The sequence below is a fragment of the Cervus elaphus genome, chromosome 7, assembly GCF_910594005.1.
Source record: "Cervus elaphus chromosome 7, mCerEla1.1, whole genome shotgun sequence".
Taxonomy (NCBI): domain Eukaryota; kingdom Metazoa; phylum Chordata; class Mammalia; order Artiodactyla; family Cervidae; genus Cervus; species Cervus elaphus.
In genome coordinates this window covers 21,315,781-21,331,419 of record NC_057821.1, presented here as the reverse complement: position 1 = coordinate 21,331,419, position 15,639 = coordinate 21,315,781, and the positions used below count along the sequence as shown (strand labels likewise).

At 42.0% G+C, this 15,639-nt stretch overlaps 1 protein-coding gene across 1 annotated transcript in view; it reads left to right on the top strand.

The window, feature by feature from the left end:
- Window positions 1-14,731, top strand: part of TNFRSF21 (TNF receptor superfamily member 21) — a 61,961-nt gene extending 47,230 nt beyond the window's left edge. The window contains exons 5-6 of the mRNA XM_043907670.1: window positions 11,488-11,716; window positions 13,340-14,731. Coding sequence (XP_043763605.1) covers window positions 11,488-11,716; window positions 13,340-13,569 — 459 coding nt within the window. The 3' untranslated portion in view covers window positions 13,570-14,731. The remainder of the gene's footprint in view (window positions 1-11,487; window positions 11,717-13,339) is intronic.
- Window positions 14,732-15,639: the final 908 nt, after the last annotated feature.

The following is a 15,639-nucleotide window of genomic DNA, read 5'->3' as shown; positions in this document are numbered from 1 at the left end:
GCCTTCTTATTTCAAGGTCATGTGTTTTTATGAAATTATTTTCTATCCACACTTCTAAAAAAAAACCATTTTAAAGCCTTTATTTAGCATCATGTAGACTGTTTCATTATAACATTTATTAACTTCAAGACAAATGTTAAAATAACTCACTGGCAGCTACCAAAGGCCCTTTGGAACAATACCTCAGTCTCTGGTTGGGTGGATCAATACCATAAGATTGCCTGCCTGCATGCCTGCTAAATTGCTTCAGTCGTCCGTCCCCCACCAGGCTCCTCTGTCCCTGGGATGCTCCAAGCAAGAATACTGGATTGGGTTGCCGTTGCCGTTGCCGTTGCCCTCCTCCAGGGGATCTTCCTGACCCAGGGATCAAACCCGCGTCTCTTACCTCTCCTGCGTTGGCAGGTGGGTTCTTTACCACTAGCGCCACCTGGGGAGCCTTCCCTGGTGGCTCAAATGGCAGAGAACTGCCTGCCATGTGGGAGACCAGGGTTCAATTCCTGGGTTGGGAAGATCCCCTGAAGGAGGGTGTGGCAACCCACTCCAGTATTCTTGTTTGGAGCATCCCATGGACAGAGGAGCCTGTGGGCTACAGTCCAAGGGGGCGCAGTGAATCGAGCATGACTAAGCATGCCACCTGGAAAGGCTACCATGGGATTAATGCACCCCAATTAAAGGGTCAGAGCTACTGCCCAATAAGTCTCCATCCAGGTCTTAAATAACAGGTACCTGGCAAACTTTAAATTCACAGGACCTCCTTTTATATAGTTAGATACTTCTATTTTGTCTTAAGGCAAGGTTATGATTCTTGCAATCGTTTTTTTTCGTGATTAGAATTGTCCAAAGGCTTTTTGTGTGTGTGTGTGTGGGAAAGGCTTACTAATGAGCAATAGGTCTCACTGAGTGAGGTTTAGGGAAACCTGTCATTTCCAACAGGGCCAACTCCTCCTGTAATGATGGGGCTGAGCCCTTGTAAGGCTGGGCGGTGTGTTTGATTGTGAGCTGACTCCAGCTCTGAGCTCAGGGAGCCCCCTGACTTACTCTCCTCACTTCCTTTTTTTTGAGAAAGCCGGTTGGTGAGTCAGCTCAGGCTTGATGTCAGCAGGCTGGACAGCTTGCAGACACACACGCGCTCCGCAGCTGGGCGGCCACGCCCTCCTCCCCTCGCTCCAGAGCCAGCTGGTTCTTACCGGCTCTGGCAGCTTTATACCGCATTGCTCGTGGCTTCCTGTGGCTGTTACCCTGCGCACCCAATTCTCTTAAGTTCTCTTGCTTAAGGCAAGGATTAGCTAGCAACCACACCTTGGCTTAAATGTGGGTGGTTTTTTAGCCCTTGGCATTCAGTTTTAAAATGAACTCTTAAGATCAGTATTAGCAAATGGCATGTATATATAACACTATATATACAGATGGCTTCCCTGGTCGGTGGCTCAGTTGGTAAAGAATCTGCCTGCAGTGCAGGAGACCTGGGTTCGATCCCTGGGTCAGGAAGATCCCCTGGAGAAGGAAATGGCAACCTACTCCAGTATTCTTGCCTGGAAAATCCTATGGATAGAGGAGCCTGTCAGGCTTCAGTCCATGGGGTTGCAAGAGTCAGACTCAGCAATTAAACCACCACATACAAGACTATAGCAACTGCCTTGACTGGGGCTTGAGATGCTTAAAGGAAAAACTCACCATGACCAGCTTACCTGTTGTTGCTCAGTGGGTAAGCCGTGTCTTTCTCTTTGCAACCCCATGAACTGTAGCCCGCCAGGCTCCTCTATCCTTCATTGTCTCTGGAAGTTTGCTGAGATTGATGTCCATTGAGTTGGTGATGCTTATATAACCTGGGCTGATGTTTATATAGAATCTTAAGTAAGGTTGCAGTTGAAACACAGTTCTTGAATTATTCTATGCTTGGACAGATCTAGGGTGGGTTGAGGGTGTCTTTCAAAATAATACTCCAGTGGTTTTGGCATGTTTGAGTCAAATTAATCCTGAGAGCTTCCTGAGGGTGGGTGAGTCTGTTCTGCAGTTTCTGCTATTGGCTTGCAGCTTACCTGGGAAATGCATAGTTTAGTGTTCACTCAACTCTGCCACCTCTCTTGTCTAGCATGGGGGTTCCCAGGGAACCTGAACGTCTTGGCATCTTGACATTGTACTTCTGTTCCTGCTTCCATCTCGTGACCTCTAGAAAGGAGATCTAGAAAGCATTAAGGCTGCAGTGTCTTAGCTGCAGTCATTGCCAGTGTCTTAGTGGCAATCATCGCTTGCCAGTCGATGATTTAGATTTAAATGTTAGCTCTGTCCCCTAGTTATGCAGTAGAAGCCCCTCTTTGCTTCCCTTTCCTATAATCTGGGTTGGGCGGGAGAAGTAAGAAGGAAGATCAACACAGCACTAAACAATCAGAAGCTTAGGAAAATTTGGGGGAATTTTTGCCTTCAGGTTATTTGGCTCATAGCCCTTCTTTGTGTATTTATTGTCCTCACTTTAAAAAAAAAAAAGACTCAGGAAACAAAGAAAAATAAAAGCATAGTACAACACACATGCATAACGTACCACCTAGATTCAACAAATTATGTTTTGACATCTTTGCTTTATCTATGTATATGTGTGTGTGTGTGTATTTCCACTCCACATTTCTCTTTGTAAGACTTGCCTCCAAATTTCTTAGAACTGCCAGCCTTTCTTTTAAATGTTTAGGAATCATCGTCTTCTCAATTTCCTGTTTTTTATTTATGTTTGCAAAAATTTCTACTGAGTAAACTTGGCTTCTTCTCACGACCCCTTTCTCTGGATTGTACTGAAACAAGAATTCACACTCAGAAGAATAAAGTCATTGTTTCCTATAAGCAGGGACTTTAATGAAACCTTCCCCTTTTATTCGAGGTGGGATATTTTTTTAAGGGAGAAATCATCTTGTACAGGAATTGTTTAGTATCTGAACTTAGGAATTGAATAGATTCAGGTACATGTTTTGAGGAGGTAGGGCTGGTAACCATCATTATCTGAACCCTTATTTAGATCTGAAGTCCAGGAACCACATAACTTTGGATAACAAAACCTTTCTTATTATCTGAATTCCTTTCAGATAATAGGAACCACATAGATTCCAGTATTAAGACATACTTGTACAGTAAGGAGGAAAGTGCTCGTTTTTATCAGAACCCAGTCTTACATACCTACATAGACCTATCAAAGGTCATGAAATTTAATTTGATCTTGGCAGCTGGGAGAGTGGGGGAAACAAGCTTGAGATAATATCATCATCCTTAAATAGTTGTAGTTATCTCTTTATTTGTGACTGTAATTCATTTGAGATAGACCTTTAGTGGAAATTGAATTTGTGTTTTTTTAAGTAGTCACTGGTCTGTTGGGATCTGAAATATTTTCTAATAGAAAACAAGGTTATTGGTCACAGTTGAAGTACCTGGTATTTACATAATCTCTCATCTTTATCTCCGGGCAGCCATTCAGCCGGGGTGCAAGATCTGCCATTGAGTTATAGGTCCTCTGGCCCCTGCAGTCTGATGGTCAGGGCAGAGCAGCTCCTTGTGATCATGTGATGTCTTTGTATTGAGTTTATAGGGTTTGTCAGTATCTGTAAATACAGTGAGTCTAGACAGGCAATGACACGACTCAGCAAAGAGGATTAACTTGGATGGAAACTAGACCAAACCTGATCTTTTTTTTTTTTTGAAGTTTTTATTGTGGTAAAATATACATAACATGAAGTTACTATTTTAATCATTTTTAAGTGTACAATTCAGAGGGATTAAGTGCATTCCCAGTACTGTGCAACCTTCATCATCCATCTCCAGAACTTTTTCATCATCCCAAACTGAAACTCTCTGCCCGTTGAATGATAATGACACATGATCTCTGCTCCTCAGTCTCCGGTAACTACTGTTCTACTTTCTGTCTCTGTGAATTTGCCTATTCTATGTGTGTCTTATCAGTAGAATCATGTAATTTTTAATCTTTTTTGTCTGGTCTGTTTCATTCAGCACTTAACAGTTTCAAGGGTCATCCATGTTGTAGCATGTATCAGAATTTCATTCCATTTTAAAATCTGAATAATATTCCCTATATGTATAAACAGCATTTTGTTTAACTATTAACCTGTTGATGGGCACTTAGGCTGTTTGCACCTTTTGACTGTTGGGCATTGGCTGCTCTAAACATTGGTGTACAAGTATCTGTTTTATTCCCAGATTTCAATTATTTTGGATACATATGCAAAAGTGGAATTGCTGACTTAGAATTCTTCGTTTAACTTTCTAAGAAACAACCACAGATTTTAAGTGAAAGTCGCTTAGTCGTGTCTGACTCTTTTGACTATACAGTCCATGGAATTCTCCAGGCCAGAATACTGGAATGGGTATCCTTTCCCTTTTCCATGGGATCTTCCCCACCCAAGGATCGAAGCCAGGTCTCCTGCATTGCAGGTGGATTCTTTACCAGCTGAGCCACAAGGGAAGCCCAAGAATACTGGAGTGGGTAGCCAATCCCTTCTCCAGTGGACTTTCCCAACCCAGGAATCAAACTGGGGTCTCCTACATTGCAGGTGGGTTCTTTACCAACTGAGATATCAAGGAAGCTCACAGTTTTAAAATATATTTTAAATGTAACTGTGGCATCATATTTTTGTGTGAGTGAAATTTGATAAAAATCTGTATTTTAGTTAATAATACTGTATCACATGTTAATTTCCTGTTTTTTTTGTTGTTGTTGTTTTACAACATAATATTTCAGTGTAGTCTCAGACTTGGATTAGAAGTTTCAAACCTCATTCAATTTTTTTTTTTTAATCACTAAATAGTAAGCTTTCTAGCCCTTTAACAGTAACACTAGATGCCTGAATAAGTGGAACTGTGTCAAAATTTTGAGTGAATGTAAATTAGAAATTTAGCATTCTATTCATACTTAGTTAAACAGGTGGAATCCAAATGTCAAATTTTTTAGTTAGGCAAAAATGGAGAGGTTTTCTAAAATATATATTATAATACTGTTTATGTATTTGTGTGTACAAACGCTTTTCTATTACACTTGATAAAGCTTGAAAAAGAATAACAACAGAAGAAAGAGAGACAGAAACTGGAAAACGTAAATGAAATGAGAGCTCTAAACATGAAGCAGAAAAAGTGAAACAAACAATAAAAGTAAAAGATCATCATATAGTCTAGTTGTTTTTAAACATGGCTGCTCATTAGAATCACATCTGGAGCTTTGGAGAAAAGAACAGTGGTTTCTGTAATCTTGGGCAGTTTACTTAAACCTCTTTGAGCCGTAGTTTGCTCATCTGTAAAATGGAGCTAATAAGAGCTACCTTAGCATCAAATAGATTCCGTATATTCATGTTGCATCATTTAGCTGAGCATTGATGATGACTTTTTTTTTAAGTCCCTTTTTGTTTACTGGAGCTGAGTAACAAGCTGGTCAACTCAGATGGAATAACAATTAGTTTCCATTGAATTTAGCAAATGTATTTTTGAAAACCATCTTTAAGTGATAGAAATTTTTGCAAATGTGGCATAAGAATTCTTCCTCTTTTCTAAGTGTTGGGTGAGATCAGGAGGTAAAGTTCAGTTAGAAGGGAGACTTTTGAGTGTAAGGAGCTTTCTCCTTAACTCTATCAGGCATATTTGGCTACAGAGGGGAGAGAGAAGGCTCTTATGGAATCTGACTGGGTGATGCCAGGAGCCAAGGGGTTAAGTTGAACCATTTTGGCAGATTGGCAAAGGGCATTCAGGCTGGGTAATTAAGGCTTCATTTCAGGAGATCACTGATGCATCAAAGTTGTTAATTAGTTTTATGAAAACAGATTGTACAACCACGGGGAGATCGTAATTGGGTAGTAATTGAAAATAACTCAGTGCTAAACCTTAGTTGAGGAACCAGTGGGAGTAACTTGGAAGGACAAAGGGAGTTGGGGGGTCTGCAGGTGCTGAGGGGAGAGGACGAAAGAGCCCGTAGTGAGGCAAACAATAAGTAAGACAATGTGAAGAGAGATGACCTAGAGTAACCTTATTCTTTTAGAAATGAGGAAACAGGTCTGAAAAGGGACAAAGTTTTTCCAAGACCACACAGCTAGTTACTGATAGATTTCTTTTCTTCCCTTGCCATGACGTTCCAGGATTGGTATGACTTTGATTCTTAGGAGTTGACTATGAAGATCATGAAACATGCGGAAAAGAAGGCTCCTGGGGCTGGAGTCCTCCACCCTTTCATGTTTGCAGAGGATCCTCAGGGATGCTGTTCCATCATAGCAGAGAAGCAAAAAAGTCTTCTCAAACCCTCGTTTTGTTTATTTACCACCCTCACCATAATTACACCTTCTGCATCCACGGCTCCACCATCCCTGGGGGCTAGAGCAACACTTCAGGCTTCCACAGTGTGTCCTCCTAGGAAAGGCCAGTCAACAGGGGAAGTGAGTTTTGGTTTGATATTAAAAGAGGAGAGTTAATTTTTCATTGGGGTGTAGCTGATTTACAATGTGGTGTTAGTTTTGGGTGTATAGCGAAGTGATTCAGTTATATATACACATATATTGTGATATCATTTTTTAGATTCTTTTCCTGTAGATGTTATTTCAGAAGACTGAGTCCCCTGTGCTACATGGCAGGTCCTTGTTGATCATCTGCTTTATCTCTGGTAGTGTATGTATGCTAAGAGGGGAGTGAGTTTTGAGGTTCAGTTTCAGATTGTGATTTGACTGCATACCCAAAATGGGTAGGTGGCTTTGGGGAGCTGGTTGAGGGAGGGAGGAGAGGGTTGCAAGGATAAACTAGAATTTGCTCTTTCCAGTGCGACCCGGGACAAGTTACATCATTGTTCTCATCAACGCTGCCCAAGCCTCTGTAACCCAGAGACATTCAAGCCCACAAACCTGAGTCAGTAGCTTGTTAACCTAATCTTATTTGGTTGGTTCCTTGTACTTAGTGGTTCTGGTAAATCAGAAAGGCAAGTAGTCAGCAGTGAAGCTGTAGGTATGACTCAGGTGTCAAGTACGGTGAACCACTTATCTCTCTTTTCTTATCAGTTTGGACCAGCAAATACAGTATCTGGAAGAACAAAGTGCATTTGCGTGGAAACTAATCAGGAGAACACTTGGGGTTCATTTGGCCAAAATACATCGTGTGCTCTTGAAGTTCACACAATAGACCCATATAGATTTGGGCTACTTGGGAAGCTCTTTCTCACAATCCCTGCTTCCTCCCCCTTCTTGGCCTGTCTGACTGTCTAACCCTTAATTCTCAACTGAGTCTTCTAAGTTAGCATGATTACCTCATGGCTATAGAGCAAAAACAACTCTACTTTTCAAGTTTCTCCAAAGGAACTCCAAATGTCTATCTGGTGGATCCATTGCCTTTACTGGCCGAGTTTTCCCAGAGGCCGTTAAGTCAGTATTTGCCTCACTGCAATAAGTTGGGAGGACTGTTGTCCTTTTGTACCCATGAACGCTTAAGAAAAGTAGAGAGAGGTGCTCAGTCAAGTAGATGATTGATTTACCAGCTGTCCTGTTCCTTGGCTATCAATAAAAATAAGAACTCTTACAGCCATGCTTTCAAGTTAACAGAGGGAAAACACACTTATCAGTGGTGAGTATGTTTAAAAAATAACATTGTTTTCCTAATTATAAAAATTAATGTCCCTATAGAGGGGCTCTGTATCAATCTAGAGGGATGGGATGGGGTGGGAGGTGGGAGGTAGGTTCAAAAGGGAGGGAATATATGTATACTTATGGCTGATTCATGTTGAGGTTTGACAGAATCCAACAAAATTCTGTAGAGCAGTTATCCTTCAATAAAATAATTAATTTTAAAAAATTAATGTCCCTGTAGAGCATTTGGAAAGCTTAAAGAAGAAAAAGGAATAAACTAAGTTACTCAGGATCTCTTTTGTGAATATTTTGATAAGTTTATGTTCAGATCTTTTCCAGGAGGATATAGCCTGTTTCTCTAGACACCTGGCTTTCTTGTTTAGAGCATTTGTCTTCTTTTTTAGTACCTGAATCTTTTTATAAGTGCTCTTTATTTGCTATAAACTCAATACTGAACTGTGAACTTTCTGAACTGATAAAGAATTAATTATTACATACATCCTGAAGCCTCAATTTCTTATTTTTTTATTATTATTTATTATTTTTGGTTGCACTGGGTCTCCCTTGCTGTATGGGGGCTTTCTAGTTGCGGTGAGCATGGGATACTCTTTGTTGCAGTCCTCAGGCCTCTCATTGTAGTAGCTTCTCTTCTAGGAGCATGGTCTTCAGTATTTGAGGCTCGCAGGCTCTAGAGCACAGGCTCAGTATTTGTCGAGCGTAGGTTTTAGTTGCTCCACAGCATGTGGCATCTTCCTGGACCAGAGACCAAACCCGTGTCCTCTGCTTTGGCAGTGGACTCCTATCCACTGTACCACCAGGGAAGTCCAAGCCTCAATTTCTTGTTAGGGAAAGCACAGGTGATAACACTGTTTGAGTTGCAGTGTTGCAAACCAATTTTGATAGATACAGTCAACAGGAAAGCAAAGGGAGGAAAGAAGTAAGTTCCTAGGGGAGGTTTTTTCTAGAGAAAACTCTAGAGAAATCTGGAATGCAACCAGCTACTATGTATCTTGTGTCTAGTAACAGATATCTCTTCTAAGCTGCTAAGTCACTTCAGTTGTGTCCAACCCTGTGCGACCCCATAGACGGCAGCCCACCAGGCTCCCCCATCCCTGGGATTCTCCAGGCAAGAACACTGGAGTGGGGTGCCATTGCCTTCTCCAACAGATATTTCTACTTGGTAGCAAAACAGATTTTCTAGAAAGATGTATGTCAGATGGTCTCTGGCTTTAGCTGTGATTGTGAGCGCTATTGTGGAGATGCTAAAACCATTCCTAGTGGCATTTCCCCATTCACTCAACTCACCGCTAATGATTGGACAGCACTGCTTCAGCATTCTGTCTTTCCAAATTGTGTTGGGAATCATGTGCTTACTTTCCACTGATAAGATCCTTTGGTAAAAATGGGGGGAAAATTAAATAATGAACTGAGTTCAGGAAATAGGTGGGTGGACTTCTTAGTCTGTTGGCATGTGATTTGTGGGTGGGAATTTCTGTTTAAAGCAAGAATAGTGCACTATATATTGGCTGACTGGGTTATCCGTGTACTGGAGTGTAGACAAGTGTTCTTTGTCTAACTGAGTGAATAAAAAACATGTACTGGCATGAATGGCCATGTGCATTTTCAAGGAGGAGGGGCGCATGCCAAGGCCTAATGAATTCAGGTCTTCAAAGCATATCTATAAGGGCTTCCCTGGTGGTCCAGTGGTTAAGACTTGTCCTTCCAGTGTAGGGGGTACAGGTTAGATCCCTGGTCAGGGAACTAAGATCCCACATGCCTCAGGGCCAAAAAACCAAAACATGAAACAGAAGCAATATTGTAACAAATTCACTAAAGGCATTAAAAATGATCCACATTAAAAAAAAGAAGCTATCTGTAAAGCTTGTCTGTGGATCAGAAGGGGATTGGTGGTCATACGTTACCCAAGTCTTAAGCTTGCTCTGGAAGCAGAAGTAGGATGTTGGTGGTTTGTGCAGGGGACAGATGCTGTTGGGATATTAGACGTGCCATCATCAGAGGTCTTCAGAATCTGCACTCAGTTGCAAGAATTTATCATGCCTCAGAGGTTGTAAAAGAAGCAGTTTTGCTTTTCTTTGTGCATTTTACCACTGGTCAGCGTCATGCTTTGAAATGAAGGTCAGTGTCCTCCTGATTGAGGAACTTGAAAATGTCTCGCTTGACATGCGGGGAGATGAGTCATGAGGTTTCTAATGAGCGGTGATTAACAGCTCCAGGAAGGGCACACATCATCCCTTGAACCCTGCCCTGTGTCATCTGGCCACCTGGCTCCCAGATTTCCCTCCCAGCCAGAAGAGCAAATAAAAAGATAAGTCAGCCGACTGGGAGATGCCACCAGTGCCTGCCACATTTCTAACCTATGGTGTCAAATGACAAGGGCAAGTAGAGATATCCAGCTGGGCTGAGTTGAACATTGGCTTTCTCCCAGGATCTGTGTGCCCTCTTGGGCATCAGTCATTTCACCTGCAAAATGGGGTGATACTACTTGTCACGTCTGCCCATCTTCCCTGTGCATCCTGGTACAAGCTATGTTTATACCTCACCTGGCCACCATGGCATCATCCTACCTGGTCTCCCCACGTTGATCCTTGCCTCCCTAAAATCCAGGCTCGATGTCCAGCCAGAGTGGTCATGATGCTCACTGTCTCTATCTGAAATCATCTTGTTTGGTGGCTTTCTTGTGATTGTCTCTCTGACCCCCACCCTGGGATGTGAGCTTCATGGTCTCCACTACATCCTTAAGAGCCCATCCACTGGTTTCAGAGGGGTGGTCCTCCCTTTCTCTTTCTAGCTGCTTTTACCTCTGCTGTTCTCCTGTTCTCATTCTTTGAAGCAGTTTTATTGAGTCCCAGAGCTAGTTTGAAGTGGGAATCAGGAGATGCAAGGTCTCGTCTGAGTCCTGCCACTTCCTGGCTGAGTGCCCTAAAGACAGTCACTTATCTTCTCTGGGCCATTTTCCTTACCTGTAAAGAGAAGGGTATATTCGTTTGCAAGGGCTGCCATGGTAAAGGGCCACAGACAGGGAAGCTTAAGCATCTGAAGTGTGTTTTCTCACAATTCTGAAGACTAGAAGTTTGAGATAGAAATGTTGGTAGTGTTGATTCTCCTTGGTGTAGAAGATGACTGTCTTCTCCCTGTGTCTTTATGTGGCTTCCCGTCTGAGTGTCTGTGTCCTCGTCTCTTCTTATAAGGACATTGGTCACATTGGATGAGGGCCCAGTTGTACCTTCATTACCTCTTTAAGGTCCTGTCTCCAAAAATAGTCAGTCATGTTCTGAGGTATCGGGAGTTAAGAGTTCAACTTATGAATTTTAAGGGCACACAAATTCATCTCTAAACAGACAAGAATATGCTGTATGTTATCTAAACTATTTCCAGTGGTACAAAATTATAATTTAGGTTGGGGATTTTCCTTTTCACTTTCTTGTCTAGTTACACTCCTGTGAGGTAACAGCTTGATATACACATAATTCCTCATTTTTAATCTTCAAACATAACCCTCAGGTGTATTTTGAAGGGTTTATGAGTATGTGTGTATGTGTATGTATTGCTAGATAGCAATAACATAAGTTATGGACTGTCAAAATGGGAGGATTTCTCTATAAAATGTTAAGTGGAACAAAAAGTGTCTGGAAAGGGCTCTTAATTTCATTTTTCTCTATAATTGTTTAATTAAAAATTTTATGTTTATTTTTTTCACTTGAAGTAGAGTTGATTGACCGTATTCTGTTAGTTTCTGGTGTGTGCAGCAGTGATTCAGTAATATATATATGTATATATATATATACACACACACACATATATATATTCCTTTTCAGATTCTGGTCCATTAAAATTTCTGTAATTTTGGACTCTGTAGTTCACAATGGCTTGTTTCTTTCCACAGCTGGACACTGACAAGCTGGCTCTCCCCATGAACCCCAGCCCGCTCAGCCCCAGCCCGATCCCCAGCCCCAACACGAAACTTGAGAATTCCACGCTCCTGACGGTGGAACCGTCCCCTCTGGACAAGAATAAGGGCTTCTTCGTGGATGAGTCTGAGCCCCTCCTTCGCTGTGACTCCACTTCCAGCGGCTCCTCCGCACTGAGCAGGAACGGCTCCTTTATTACCAAAGGTACAGATGGCTGGCGACCCGCATTCGTTCTTAATCCTCCCCCAGAACAGCCCCTGGGATCTCTCCCTCTATTAGTTCCTCGTTCCAGTAGGAGCAGGATGAACTGAATGACCTCCTGGACTCTGAGGTGAGGCTAGCCTGTGAGAAACTATGTCATGACCCATCCGGGACCCACCTAGAAAATCTTTACAGCCCCGACTGTCTGGCCGGGGGCTGTGTCCAGGAGTATCGGTCACCCTTAGTCCTCATGATGCTATCAAGTGTTTCGGGGAAAGTCCGATAACGTGTAGTCTGGCAGAGTTTTTTTTTTTTCCTTTTTGCAAATTATTTACCAGGCTTGTAGAACACAGGGATTTAAAGTATAACTTATCTTGAGAGTCTGGAGTATAGGTTTTATTGACTCAAATTAAAATTCGCTCTGTTAAACTTGGTTGCAAATAAAGTTTTAAAGATTCTGGACTGACGCATTTGGTAAATAATTTGCTACTAGCAGTTCTGAATAGCAGGGTAGGGAATTAACAGGTATACTATATTGATGACTTTTGTTAGAAATTTCCTAGGTTGGGTAACACCAGTTATATTTTACTGAAAGGGCTATATTTTATGTTGTTAAATTTTACATATTTATAAAATATATTCTATTTTACATATTTATATTTTGTACTTTATATAGTCATATACCTATTCTTATAAAGATTTATATTTTAGTTTGTAATTTGGTACATATTATCTTTTAGAGAATACATTTTATAACGGTAATAATAGTTTAGTTTCTTACCCCATTTTAAGATATAACCCAGCAAGCATTATTTTCTTATTTATGTGCCTTGGCTCTTAGAAGTTTACTTTTGAAATGTAACAAAGTGAAAGTGAAAGTCACTCAGTCATGTCCAACTCTGTGCAACCCCATGTACTTCTCTAGGCCAGAATTCTCCAGGCCAGAATGCTGGAGTGGGTAGCCTTTTCCTTTTCCAAGGGATCTTCCCAACCCAGGGATCAAACCCAGAGCCCAGGTCTCCCACATTGCAGGTGGATTCTTTACCAGCTGAGCCACAAGGGAAGCCCAAGAATACTGGAGTGGGTAGCCTATCCCTTCTCCAGCAGATCTTTCCGACCCAGGAATTGAACCGGGGTCTCCTGCAGACAGGTTCTGCAGCTATCCCAACTGAGCTATCAGGGAAGCCCAAAATATAACAATATAATTAGAAAATCAGATAAGCCAATTATTAACTTGGAATGTTTGTGGGGGAAAGACTGGGCTGGTCTTTTCTTACTAACACATGCTACAGACGGAAAAGTGGTAACGTTTCTTTCTTTTAAGTATTTCAGCATCCTCCTGAGTTTTGGAAGAACTTAGAAGTCACTTGAGTCCAGGCAAATGTCATGTTCCATCAACAACCCAATCAAGCAGATCCTTGTCTGATCTCTGTTAGGCCAGTCTTGCTTGTTATCTTATGCACAATGTTGGCAAAACCCACCGTGTTGTTTAAAATGTGCCAGAGCTTCACTCCCTCACCTTGTCGGGGGTGGGGACAGCCTGGGGCGAGGATCACTGTCACCTTAACTCTCCCGTTGCCTAACGCAGTCCCTTGACAGCTGTCCCCTTCCCTCCCTTCCCTGCAGAAAAGAAGGACACAGTGCTGAGACAGGTGCGCCTGGACCCCTGCGACTTGCAGCCTATTTTTGATGACATGCTCCACATCCTGAACCCCGAGGAGCTGCGGGTGATCGAAGAAATTCCTCAGGCCGAGGACAAGCTGGATCGGCTGTTTGAGATCATTGGAGTCAAGAGCCAGGAAGCCAGCCAGACCCTCCTGGACTCTGTTTATAGTCATCTTCCCGACCTGTTGTAGAACACGAGGAATACTGCACTCTGGAAATTACTCAATTTAGTGGCAGGGTGGGGTGTTTTTTTTTTTTTTTGGTGTGTGTGCGCGCGTGCGTGTGTGTTTAACGGAGTATATGGCCAGTGCTTTGAGTTCTTTCTTTTTAAAAACCCATCTGGGAAATTAGCATATAAGCCTTTTCAACTGTTTCAGAATATCCACCACTGAAGTTTTTTTTTAGGGTCCCTATTTTCTCTGTTTTGCCTTTGTATGTATTCTCAAAATTGTTCTGTGCACTTTAAATTCACATAATGAACCACAAATGCAGTGTGGCTTTTCTCACACACTGGATTGTGAGGCTCTTCTTAAAAGTGTCATGGCATCTTATGAATGCTATAAGCCGTCTTCGTGTCTCAAAATCCACTTCTGCTTTTATTATTACTATTTTATTATTCGTCATTTATGGATTTTCTTAAGGGTTCGAGAAATGTAAGACCCCCCATTGAGTTACTGTAATGCAATTAGATTTTGAGTTATCTTTCTAATATGCCTTTTTGGATAGTTCATATTCATGGCTGAAACTTGACCACACTGTTGCTGATTGTATGGTTTTCACCTGGACACCGTGTTGAACGCTTGATTACTTGTGCTCCCCTTACGCTAATCTGCTCTGGGCTGGAGACATGAAGTCCTCACAAGCCATCACGACTTTGCTATTCGAGTGGCTTGATAACCAGGCCACCAAAGAACTTGAACTTTATCTTTTAAGGATTGAGCTGTACTGGAACCTATTGCTGCACTTTGGAAAGTCACAATTGAAGTGCTGGTGACAACTGGCACCTTTTCCAAAGGGAATTTGCCCAGCTTTGCTTGACAAGATGTCTTGTTTTTTATACACACATAGTCAATAGGTCCGGTCCGCCCTCAAGGCCTTGGTCTTGGTGGGTCTCCTTCATTCAATCACTTTAATTAAAAATGGCTGCCGCTGTAAGAACTCTTACCTGATATATTTGCAACTCTGCTCCCATTTATAGACGTGCTGTCTGATGCTCAGTTGATGGATTCTAATGCAAAGGTGGTGTGGACTCCCTTTGTGTGGGTGGGGTTTGTGGGTGTGATGGTGAGGGACTGATATCAGAAAAATGCCTTCAAGTGTACTAATTTATTAATAAATATTAGATGTTTGTTACTTGAGTAGTTGGAGTATGTTTAATCCTTGTCTTATCTGTGTTCAAGGCAGAACTCTTTGATCAGTCTCTTGGAAAAGTATATTCTAAAAACTTCAGCCTTTCTAGGGACTTCTCTGGTGGTTCAGTGGTTACAAATCTGCCTCGCAATGCAGGGGACCTGGGTTCGATCCCTGGTTGGGGAACTAAGCCCCCATGCTGCAACTACTGAGCCCACATGTCCTGGAGCCCGTGAGCCACAACTAGAGAGCCCACTCGCCACAACTGAGAAGTCTGCGTACCTAGACGAAAGATCCCATGGGAGGCAGCTAAGATCCAGCACGACCAAAGAAAGAAGCATTTCAAAAATTAAAAAAATTAAAACTTTAGCCTTTCTATTTTGTGAATCATGTATATTAGCAAAGATTTGTGTTTGAAAAAGTACACGGAAATTCAGAGAGAAAGACTTCCAAGCATTGAAGGTGACCAAGCGTTTCCTGATTTTGCAGGGGTGAATCTGAGGCTTCTGCTTTTGAGATTGTCTCTGTTTTAAGAAGTGAGGATTTGGAGGTGGAGAGGTTTAACTGCTGACTAGGCCTTGGACTACATGCTTCTTACTCATTTCCATCTAGGAAACTAATGCTGATGGGCGAGTCTATATAAGTTCATAAACTTCTATATGAAGCCCCGTTGCCCCTGAATAACTATGGGCAACTTTCTGGGAAGTATGGCAGGGTAACATCTTATGTGGGGGGGGGGGGGGTACATATTACTTTACATTTTATCTATTATGTTATATTTTATGTTTCACTGCATATCCCCCTTAGCTTGGGAACCCTGGCTCTACGGAACTCCCACAGTCAGAAGCCTCAGCAACTTTGAGTTCCTCTTTCAGTAAGAAATTGGAAGTAGATGCCCAGTCTGAACACTT